Source organism: Punica granatum, chromosome 2 (assembly GCF_007655135.1).
Source record: "Punica granatum isolate Tunisia-2019 chromosome 2, ASM765513v2, whole genome shotgun sequence".
Lineage (NCBI taxonomy): Eukaryota > Viridiplantae > Streptophyta > Magnoliopsida > Myrtales > Lythraceae > Punica > Punica granatum.
Genome location: NC_045128.1, coordinates 21,956,392 through 21,968,637, shown reverse-complemented (window position 1 = coordinate 21,968,637; position 12,246 = coordinate 21,956,392). Strand labels below are relative to the sequence as shown.

Below are 12,246 nucleotides of genomic sequence, written 5' to 3'. Positions count from 1 at the left end.
AGATTTGGGCAATGGTGGTTGGAAGCCATCATTTCCGTCCAATTGAGGTTATTAACGGTCCCATTTGACTTTTCAGCTACACCTCGAAAGGGGAACAAAGGCGTGTCGCATGATGACATGTAAGATCCCCAAATGTTGTCCCTTTCATTATCCATTGCAATTTATTGCTTAATTGAACAATTTGTATTAAAAAAATTAAATGAGAAGGTTATTCATACCAAGTTTATTAAATACTTTGGTCAAAATTTAAATGTGTCGTGTTCATGGCGAGTTGACATACAATCGGCTCGGCTTATTATAGGTGTCTGTAAATGTGCATGCAATGTGGTCTGAATGTCTTCTCAGTCGTGACCGGGCCAGTGTGAGCTTTTTGCATGTGTTTATGCGTTTGTGATGCTCAGAATATGTGAAGTTTTATCATATGCATGAGTACAAGATCAGCAGGGCTGGCCTAGTACGGGAGCACAGGCCCGCACTCATGAATGTGCAACGACAATCCTCCCCCGGTTTTTTCTGCCTTCTGCATGTACCGCATAAACCGTAGTCCATCCTTCCCCACTCCTTACAACAGCTAAATCAGCGCCCTCGCTGCCTAGAAAAGGAAATGCGTCATGCTTATGGCCAATGCAATGCAATCACAAGATAAGCAACTGGATCGACCCACGGATCCAGATTAAATAACCAGAACCACCACTTTCTTACTCCACCCTTCGATATGACTAATATGACTATCACGCTGGTCACTTTGCTCAACTTTCCAATCTCCATCGACCCAATTGTCATATGGATTTTCTCGATCAAGGGACTCCAACCTACAACAGCAGCTGCTTGGGCTGCACAACCAGCATTTTCTGTTGATTTCATAAGACGCAGAAAGGGACCAGAATCGCCTGAGCCACCAGTGATCGATTCTCTGAAACAAATAGAGGCGCCCAAAGGAAAAATCAAAGGAGCATACCCAAAGGAAAACTCAAAGGAACCCCTGTCTCAGACAGTCCCGTCCTGCTCCACCTTCAACTCTCACTACATCTCTATTTTCAAATGCCGCAACACTTGGCGTCTTCTTGTCTGTCCCAACAGGCAACAGACTCAGAGAGCCACTTCCTATGCTTCGGGTCTGGAGTTTCCATACTCTATAACCAATGGTCAAATCAGATCTGTTGAATGTACCCCTGCCAGCAAACACCGAGCCATTACTTCGAATGGAGAAGCCAGATACTGCTGAGGCTATAACGAATTGCGCTTGACCCCAATGCCTCCAACAGTATGCATTGCTCTGTTTAACTCTTTCAGATCTTCGAGCTTTGCTTGTCCCATTGCCTCCTGGAACTTACACGGCTCATTAAGATCTCTACTACTACACTCCTGAAACCAACCCTAACGTTGCTTTCCTTTTTTAACTTAATAAATTAATCACTCTTCCGAGCTAACCCCCCAATACCCACCAAAATATCAAAAGGCCAAATCGACAAGGGCATCTCCATACAAAGGTAAATGGTGTTGCTCTGACCCCGAGAGAGTTCTGCTTTAACTAAAAATACAGCATGAAAACATATGCACCAAATAATTTCTATGCCTCTGTATTTTTACTCAAACAAGGGTCTCTCATAACATTAGATCCGCAGCTTAGCAACAAACTCTGGCCAATTGACATATGGTACGCTACCCCATGCTTTGATTCCCCATTCTTACCATTACAGGTGTGTATCAATCAGCTATGAAGCACGACTTTTGCATTGTGGATTGACAATAATATTACAGTAGAACTCTCTTTATCTTCAAGATCCCGTTTCTAGCTATCTCCAGAACCCCTACCTACTGTATGGGAACTCTGCATCATTCTCAGTCACTTTGAAGGGCTGAGGATGCTGCCCACAGCAATAAAGATTCCACATCTTAAAATATGCTCGCTCGAGATTCCTCACCTGGACATTGTCATTAAGGGTAAAGTCAGACAGATTGTCGTTTACAAAGAGCGGATCTCCTACAAAAACAAAATATAACCTAATAGGGCAGCCTTGCGGAAAGTCAATAGTGAGATATCTTCGCCACAATTTACACCAAAAGAAAAAATAAATAAAAACTTGAAAATGAGAGTGGACTTACCCAGCGATCTGTGTCAAACAAAGGACAAGTGAGACGAGATGCTTTGAGTCTATTCCTCAGGTCCCGGAGTTTTGGTCGATTTAGGGCTAGGGAAACAGCCTTCTCTTCATATTCCTTCAGGCTGTTAAATGTTTTCAGCATAAGAATAAATGGGAGATCAGCCAACAACCAAATTAAGTGCAAATAAACAGGATATAGCGCACGGCAGATCTGAAGTTAGAAACTCTCCCATAAAAGGCAGTACACTTATTTTCTAAACATTATCTGATACGGCACCAAGATTTGAGTCTACCACTCAACAGATTTAAACCAATATTACAGAGACAGTGATCATAACCACCACCTAGCTAGATCTGCGTCCTTTCTTAATGTTAAGAACAGCACAATCCGAGAGACTGGATAGGAAGTGCGGATACACTTACCTGCTAACAATCATTTCCTCCCCAACACCAGTGGCCAGACACAAAGAACCAGCAACTCTGGTCGCCATCTTTCAAGAGGAAGAGTCACCATTGGAAGTCCAGCCCACAGGACATCAGTGCCTGTTGTATGCGCGTTGCACAAAGGTCTGCTCATAATATATGCAAAGCACAGGGTAAAGCTTCAGTTTAACAGTTATGTAGGAACCTCAATGGTGTAATAGTTGAGAAAAGAGGGAATCCATACGTGTCCAGGAAAAGATCTGCCAAAGCACTACGCCTTATATGTTCATTCTTCATGGCAACATCCGTGAAGATAATTTGGTCTGGTTGAACGCCCTTTAGAGAGGCATCTGGCACAAATCACAAGAAGTTGTCAATTATAACATTCAGCAGGAAGCAGAAAAACAATCTCAAGAGGCTAACAGAAAACTGGTTCTAGATTTATACAAGAGTAACTTACATGCACGTAGCCTCATTTCACCAGCTGCAGGGAACCTGAGAAGCCAAATTGCACTGTTTGGCACGCGCTTGAGAATATTGCACCTGCCATAATCAAACCCAAGATAAGCGAAATTATGTTGAATCAACCCACCGCAGAAACACAAAAAGTACTCCCAAAATTATCAGATTTACCAGGTGTTGAAAATGTCAGGATCCATCTTATAAAGCTGATTGAAACAAGCAAAGATAAATTTATCCTCGGGCAACCCATAATCTGATCTCTTGGGTTGGCAGTTGGAGTCCAGTACTTCACGGTTTTTCTGTTTTCAATATCATGCAAAAGAAGATATTCAGACACTACCAACCAAAGAACAATGGAAGACTACCTAGAACACGAGTACCAATGACTAACCTGCTTATAATCATTTACAAAGTAGCAATGAGGGAGATGGACGAGCTTTTCAGAATAGATATGAGAGAACCGGAAAGGCGACACAAACTGCATTCAAGGGCGAAGTCAAATCATCCATTTCTACCTAAACTGGTGACTCAAAGAGATCCAATAGATCAAGTTATAAGCAGGATCTCTAACCTCATCAGTGACCAAATAATGTATGTAAGATGCCCCAGTGGTACCAGGAAAACCCATATATGAAATCTGAATAGGAGCAGGTTGCATGGCAAAAATTTCGTTTCTCGCCCCCTGTGCAGTGGCAACAAAGAGATAAAATGCTTTTAATTCAATAACAATGAACAACCATCCACTAACCAAAACCAGAAAGTGATCGAAAAAACCAAACAAAAATTGAAATCCCATGTTGAGCTGCGGAAGGTAAAAGAACACTCAACAATCACAAGGCCAGACTATGAGAGGAAAACGAGAAATGAAGGGGTCATTTTCTATCCACATGAACCCCTCTTGTTCTGAATAATTTTGATCCAAGCTTATTGTTTCAAATGACCAATTCTCAGAGTTAATGTACCTTGGTGTAGCCATTAAGATTAACAAGGATTTGAATTTTATGCTCATTAATCAGCCTGGCTATCGCATCAGATGACATCGAAGAAACATCAATGAAATGCTCAGCTTCCGTCTGTGTGCGAAGCCTCCACTCAGTTCCATCATTTGGACTCAATGCATAGCAAAACACCTACAAAAAATTGCCAGATTTCAGTTCATGGACAAGTTCAGAAAGAGCCCACTATTTATTTGACAAAGGCATGGCATTACCAACCTCGACATTTTCTCTATCATGCATTCCGAATACTGACCCCATCAGATGGGATAGAGGATGATTTCCAAAGTCACTGCTCACATAACTGAAATTCTAGGACATTCAGAACCAGAAGAGAATATATATGCGTCAACAGATGCACACACACAGAGAAGAGAAATAACATACCCAACCCTTAGGCGTCCACTTCCACCTTCACTCTTTATAGGATGAGGAGGAGGAAAACTGAATGCAGGAAGGGAATACCGAGATGCTACAAGGGAGCTGTGGGCAGCATACTTACGACTGCAAAAGATGGACTGTGAGATACATGATATCATATGACTCCTACTCTATTCAAGAGTGATAAGTTTACCTGATTTCAAGAGCAAGCAAAGGATCGATCGGATAGGCTATAGCATGGAAAGGCTGCACACTCGGGATCACTGACATCTGCAGGAAAGATGGATGAAATTAGAGATCAAACTATCCTTGGTATATAACTTATGAACATAAGTCATACAACTAGTTTAAAACAATAATGGTCAAACCTGAATCTGTCTGCGCAGTAACCCTTCAACTTCAATAAATTTTCGCTCCCTGTCTTCCCAATCACAGACACACTGAGCAAAAAATTGGTAAACCAAATGATTTAGAGAAAAATCCTATAAAGCATAATTACTGGTGCTTCAGAAGGGGTAATGCAGGAGGGATCAAATCCCAAGGAATCTCACTAGGTATATCAGTAACTCTTATAATCCCTAGAAATTGCATTACAGCAACTCTTATAATCCCTAGAAATTGCATTACAGCAACTTAGTTACCGCAGTTATGATGATTTAACCAGTTGAAAGAAAGAATGAAAATAGAATTTGGTCGATGGTGATTCCAGTGAATAGCTTTTAGGGATCAATAGGCCATTATCCCTTGTTAATCCAATAGATACTCCAAGGGAATCTCATCATCTCATTAAGTACCTTCAGAAACCCATAAAGATTCCACTACTAGCAACTTACTAATAGGAACAATCAGAATTGCCAACCTTTCATATAGTAACTGACCAATGTTTGTTTACAAAATCAAATTGAACTTTACTTTACTTTTCCCTCAATTCAACACCGCAACCGTTACTTTTCTATCTTTTTCTTCAAATTCCCTCTCACACTTTTTCTCATCTATTATTACAATTTAATTTTTTAATACTAAATTCTCTCAACTATTCAACACTTTTTCTCAATTCAACAACACAATCATTACTTTTTTATTTTCTTCTTCAAATTCCCTTACATACTTTTTCCCAACTACTTTTGTCTTCATATTCTTAGATCAAACTAAGTCAAATTAAATCAAACTTAACTTCGTTACCAAACGCAATGTGAGTAAACTTATCAAGCTTTCATCAAAACTCACGAGATTATGAGTAAATGCTCATTATCTGAAGAAACAAAAGCTAGCAATGCATGTTTAGGGGACCTATTGTCAATGCAATTGAAGGTCAACCTTTCGAATAATGTCGATATAGCATACTCATCGTTCTGCAAGTGCAGAATAAGAGCACATTAAGGCTCAGCACTACTACATTTTTTAGACTATGACAAAGGCTCTCATTCACCTCTCAAATTCATTCAACCCAGTCGACTAATCTAGTAGCCCAACATATTAAATGATATTAGTTACTATGCCCCTCCAATAATAATAATTAATAATATTAAACAAAAGGTACCTCAAGCTCTCAGAACCAAAATTAGCACACAATATTCCTCAGTAGTGAGGACAGTTTTCATTACTACAGAATTTTTCCTGCCTCCTCACTTTCAAATTTTTTCTTGCTATGTATTTCACTATTCCTATTGATGGGAAACACGCACATACATAAGCAGTGATGTCCCAGCAAATGAGCATATATCTCAATCTCAATCGTTTGCAAGTTGCAACAGTCGAGAAGACAAGACTTCCAGCAATTGGGTGAACTGAAATGCAACATCAACATTAATATCTTATTAATAATGCAAACAATCAAATATACCTGTAGTGTATGCAAGAGATTACAAGTTGCTTCAGGGAAGTCAGGCCGCAGAATCAAGGCTTGCTTGTAGCTTTTGATAGCTGCTTCAACATGGCCACTACAATTGCAAAGTGAATAAAAACTTTGTCCTCATTAATTCTCAAAGGCCTCAAAAATAACAAATATTACCCACCTGTCCTTATAAGCTGATGCAAGATTAGCGTGGGCCTCAGCCATAGTGGGCCTTATGTTAATTGCCCGAATATAATCCTGAATGGCTTCACTGACCCTTCCAATCTCCTTGTAAGTGTTACCCCGATTGACAAGTCCATCAGCTGCTAAAGGATCGATTCTGAGAACTTCGCTATAGCAGGAGATAGCATCCAAATAGTTACCCTACATATCAGAAGTTCAAAGAAATGGAATCAGCAACATACAAGTATGAGATACAAAGATCAAATCTTGAACATTTAACTTTCATCAGGGATAGAAATCAAAACCTGCTGCTTATATATAATTGCTAAATTATTGAAAGGAGCAGAAAGTCCTGATGTAACTGACAGTGTTGCCTTATAACACGAAGCTGCAGGACCCAGCATATTCCTACAAAAACCAACTCAACAATCAATGTCAGCTTCGAGCCTGATCAAAAGTTATTTCTCTAATATTCTAATCTATACAGCAAATGTGTAAAGGGACAACACATGACCACAAACTATGTGAAAAAAGGTACATACCATTCCATATATATGTTCCCCAGGTTTGTAAGTGCTTGAGGATGGCTGGGTTGCAAACTCAGGCATTGCTTCATAAACCAAAAACTACAATTATTGAAAAGAAGATGGTAGAACGCAAGCCAACTCCAAAGAAAAAGAGACAGAAGCCTACGCGATAGCATTGAATTGCTTCCTCAACCCTTCCAGAATCCTTCAAGGCATTACCCTTCAATAGTAAAAAGTAATGCTAAGAACATTGTACCACTAAACAGTGATATTACTAGAAGGGACAATCTTCGGTTCAAATAAAGAAGATAACAAACCAGATTGTTATATGCCTCCAGAAATCCTGAGTCAAATGTAATTGCTCGCTTATAATTGAAAATAGCCATATCCAATTGGCCTTGCTCATAATATACACTGGCTAAATTGCCTGCAACGAAGTACAAAGTAATCGATTAGGAGTCCATAAATGGGACCTTTTGCAATACATGGATTTATACAAAAATCAGTTGCTTGGAAGCACATTTATGACGGCATTAGGGAAATTAGAGGACAAAGGAATCCAATTTCCATGCGTTTCCTAAGAACATCCAAAAGTGCAAAACTCAATCAGGCAAAAACCCATTACTTATGATCAATTCAAAATGTTTTTCAGCAACTACAATAGGATATTTGCACCATAACGCACTAAATGTTGGAAATAATCGTGAACCTATGCAGGAACTTTCATTCATCTATGAACTAAACTAAAAGGTAATCGCAGAGAACCAAAACTAGCTTCCATGCTAAGCTGCAAATATAATGAGTATGAACTGTATGTCTTATGCAAGTGTCATTGAAGTGGATTTGAGATCATTGATTTCACCATATGCCATAGCATAGTCTGGTCGAGTCTGCAGAGCGCGCTGGTAGCATATAATAGCCTCTTGAGGCATCCCCAGAGCCTGGAAAAGGCAAAATAAAGACCTTGTTTTTCACCAGAAACCTGGCTCGGCTTTTGCAGCTACTCCACCTGATTAGCCCAATATACGACAGCTTACCTTATACACATTTCCAAGACTCAAGTAGGCATCAGCAAATGTTGGTTTCAGCTTTACCGCTTCCTGAAAGTAAGAAAATTTATGTTCTTATAGAACTTAAGGGAACAAGGACATAAAGTAAACAACTCTTGCCTAAATTCTATGAAATAGAGTAACCAACTGTTGCATAAATTCTACATAAAAATCCTCCAAGACCAGTACCATGCCACCTCTCTCAATATTTTCAAGCGTAAAGCACATAAAATTGCAAGATCACCAACCTTATAATATTGAAGAGCCTTGTTAAGATCACCTGCCTCCATGAAAAGGCCAGCAAGATTGGACCAAGCAATTGCAAAATTTGGTTGTATCCTGAGGGCTTCAAGGTAACAATTGTATGCCTAAAGCAGAAATATACCACAAAGGGCGTCAAAGAAGGCATCTGATGGATCCCATGTTTGTTTCCAATTAAATACAGAGATTGTAAAAATACACATTTTTCAGAGTACATATCTACAACTTGGCAATACAGCAGAAACCACATGTGCTAACCAAGTCTATTTCTCAGTAGAAAACTCATGGCTGATGGGCATTTAAAAGACTATACAGAGAATTACTCAAGCACCATGAAACCGTAGACAAATATGGCCAACTAAACTATTGTTTAAAGCCTTGGCCACGCTTGCAAACAAATCATTCACGCGCACTCCCATGTGCCGCAAAAAACTTTGCACTATATTTGAGCAGGTTATTTGGGCCGGTCCACCCCTGCAGGTGCTGCAGAGTGCATGCAACCACTGACAAACATACACAGACATTCCATCATAGAGTGAATAGTTTTAGGCCTAGTCCCACCTCTTGTACCAAACCCTGAGCTTTCATCAGGTTCCCAAGATTACTGTGAGCATCAACCTACATGAGTTGTATTACCAGATTTGAGAAATAGCACAATAGGAAAATGCAACAGTTAAAAAACAGTTCTCGGAGAAAATTAAAAAACTTTACCAAACGCGGATTTAGAGCAAGGGCCTGACGACAACATTGCCCGGCTTCACTATATCTTCCTTTCCTCATGTATGCGCTCGCTAAATTAGACCAAGCATCAGCAAAGTTGGGCCGCAGCTGCCAACAGAGATTGCAACCACTTATTCCAAAGTGAACAAGGTCTTGCACAATATAAGAAAAATGGATATGCACCCTTGACCAAAAACCATAAGGAGAATAGGAAAAATTCCAGCAAATAGAAGCTATTTAGCTGAATAAATGAGATGCAGAATATGGTAATGGAACATCAGATTCGTTAGGCATGGGAACCTAACTTTAAAAAAGCAATAGACACAGCAACAAATACCGATGCACCATATATAGATCTAATGGAGCATTCTGTATATGTATTTCAAATGAACAAGAACTACCATCTCTCTTATAATTAAAGACACTACATAAGCACATTTTGATAGCACCTTGACGAGGCCCTAAAATGTGATGCAGAACAAAAAATTTACTAATATACCGAGAGAATCAAGCCAATAATTATTATTAATATGGCCTAAGCATGAGTATCCTGAGCATAAATCAAATCATTGCTATGCAACAAAATTATCACAGCAAAATCTATACAATGCTCAGCAAGCAATTCACGGAAGCAAAACAACCAGCAGAGCATACCAGTTGCCCGGCTTGTAGCCAAAAGAAACACATAGTAATAGAAAATAACAGAGATGTGCTTTCCTTCTTTAGTGGTCAAGAAATACCAGAGATGTTTAAAGCAAACATTTGCGAAGATTACCAACCTCAATAGCAATCAAATAGTAGCGAATGGCGACATCAATATTGCCCTTCTCCTGAGGCAGGGTTGTAACAAAACATTAGACACAGGTCACCAACACATATAAGTTTACTGCCACCCTCTCTATACTTCATCATTACCTTCCAGGCATTGGCCATATTGCCATAGCACTCAGCAAAATGGGGATCAATTCGGAGAGCTTCTTCATTCTTTGCAATGCACATATCAAAATCGTGCAACTAAAAAGTCAAAAGAGAAACAACTTTGATGAGATGTATGCAAAAAGACGAGCTCAGTTGTTCAACAAATAAATTACAATAGAAATATCAAACAACCTGGTAATAAATGGCACCCAACAGGAGAAGATTGTCAGTTCGCTGAGGGTTTCTGTCATAAACAGCACAGCTGTGCTCTAATGCCTGCTTATAGTTTCCTGCTTTGTATTTCTGATGAGCAAGGACCATGAGAAGGTCTTCATTGACTGCATCGAGAAAACACTGGTAAGAGTTCCAGATAATAAGAATTAAAGACACAGAAACATTCAGAAGAAGGATGTCCATATCATGACTACGCCAACCAAAATATGTCATATTCCAGAGTCTGTCTTTAATACGTCACTAATCACAGATTTCGGTAGACGAACTAAAAGGTTAATCCTTGAGTCACTAAAAACCATTTTCCAAAGAAAAAGTAGAAGAGAAGAAAATATTAGCCAAATCCCTGAAAGCATTCATCGCAATCCTTTTATCTACTCCATATACAAATAATCAAATGAGGTGCAAGTGCAACCATCCAAATGATGGTGCAACCATGGAACAAATGGACTATTCTGCAACAATGATATGTTTTCATGAAGGGATTCCCTTGTATAATTCCATCCACAGCATACATATTGCTAATGAATTCATTCCAATGCAGCTCATCTATCGACAAAAATTTCATGTGATCCAGCTTCGGTGGATCATCAATCTGATCGCAAATTTTAGATTTTCCACTCTGATTAAGCAATACAACAACATCAATACAGAATTCCTTTATTAGAAAAAGATATTCTGAACTGCCACAATGAGTCAAGCTGAGCTTGCAAGAGCAGCATAAAGGCAATCGACACCCAGGTAGTATTATCATGAGGAAATGACAACTGGATTAGCAAAACAGGATAAAACCCAGCCCTAGCATCAGAACAAATGATGAAAGATACAATGAACCCTAAGCTCGGAAACATTATCAGACAGGAAAACAAAAAAAAAATTACATCAGATAAAATCTACTCAAGCTCAACAGCTTGATCATGAAATTGACAGTAAACAAAAAAAAATATCAATATACGAGAAAAAAAAACCCTAAAAAGTTCCATCGAATATACAGAAATAAGATTCTATCAATATTAAATGTTCTCAATCTAACAAACAAAAATTTAATCCGCGATCTACCGGGAAGCAGGGATGAATCCCTAAATTGAACCGATTAATAGTGCAAAAAAATTGATTTTAAAATTCCTTCTTCGGGGAAAGGAAAAAAGGGTTGGAAGAAAGAAGAAGAACCTTCGCGAGAGTCGGCGGCCTGAGAGCCCTTGAGATGAGCAGGTGCAGATGCGGCGGAGGCGGAGGCGGAGGAGGGGGCGGAGGAGGAGGAAGAAGAAGCAGCAGCAGCAGGGGGGACATCGAGCTTGAGAGACAGGGGCTCGTTGCCGTAGGGGGCCAACTGGAGCTGCGGGAGCGGAGGAGGCTGATTCTGGTGCTGCAGCTGGAGTTGCTGCTGGTGGAGCCGAGGATCGCTCTGCAGCGACAACATTGTCGCGAGGAGCAAACCCTCTCTCTCTAGCTCTCTCTCTCTAAAACCAGGATGGAGGAGGAAGTAGGAGAATCGAAACGCAAATGTCACGGAGCTCCAAAGGGAGGGCTTTCTCGAGAAAATTCTCTCTCTCTCTCTCCCTCTCCCTCTCCCCCCTCTGTCTCTCTCTTTCTCTCTCTAGAATTTGGTATTTTCTTCCGAGGGGAATAAAAAAAGGAAAAGAAAAGGAAATAAACTTTTTTTTTTTCTCTTTCCGTGTCGAGACAAGAGAATCTGAGTGGGGGTGGGGGAAGAATCGCCTGCCCCTTACGCGTTAAATAAGTGCGGGATCCTCCCCCGTGGAGGGGGAGACTTATCGCCTGTCACCCCGTCCACCGATAAGTCACGGTGCGGACCTCTGTCGTCGGGACGCGTGGCATTCGAGTTTTCTGGGGCACCTGTTTCGGTCTTTCTTACCCCACCTAAAATTGCGATATGATTTAATTTCGTCACGCTTGTTGTAATACTACAATTTCATTTCAACAAGACTCTCCCAGGCGCATTTGGAATGGTAATAGTGGATATTAATGAGATTACCTTACCTGGATCATAGGTCGAAAAGTTAAATTGTTATGCTTTTGATATATAGGTAATACATAATAATGTGAATTAATGGGACCGTGAGCAATCAAATAATTTAGGATAAATTTCAACGACATCCTTGCATAATTTAATAATTAACTAACGACATCCCTCCT

At 39.9% G+C, this 12,246-nt stretch overlaps 1 protein-coding gene across 1 annotated transcript; it reads right to left on the bottom strand.

Moving 5' to 3' along the window:
• Positions 1 to 1,529: 1,529 nt before the first annotated feature.
• Positions 1,530 to 11,768, bottom strand: LOC116194675 (probable UDP-N-acetylglucosamine--peptide N-acetylglucosaminyltransferase SEC). Its single transcript, XM_031523544.1, is given in 29 exon segments — positions 1,530 to 1,925; positions 2,107 to 2,227; positions 2,529 to 2,601; positions 2,604 to 2,674; positions 2,773 to 2,878; positions 2,989 to 3,071; positions 3,162 to 3,289; positions 3,382 to 3,468; positions 3,562 to 3,672; positions 3,953 to 4,120; positions 4,205 to 4,289; positions 4,373 to 4,489; positions 4,560 to 4,636; positions 4,735 to 4,806; positions 6,210 to 6,306; positions 6,382 to 6,584; positions 6,689 to 6,791; positions 6,926 to 6,993; positions 7,077 to 7,130; positions 7,228 to 7,337; positions 7,773 to 7,851; positions 7,948 to 8,010; positions 8,208 to 8,327; positions 8,782 to 8,838; positions 8,932 to 9,048; positions 9,720 to 9,770; positions 9,856 to 9,954; positions 10,051 to 10,196; positions 11,260 to 11,768. Coding segments are annotated over 29 exon segments (3,030 nt in total). The 5' UTR covers positions 11,510 to 11,768; the 3' UTR covers positions 1,530 to 1,811.
• Between the last annotated feature and the right edge of the window lie 478 nt (positions 11,769 to 12,246).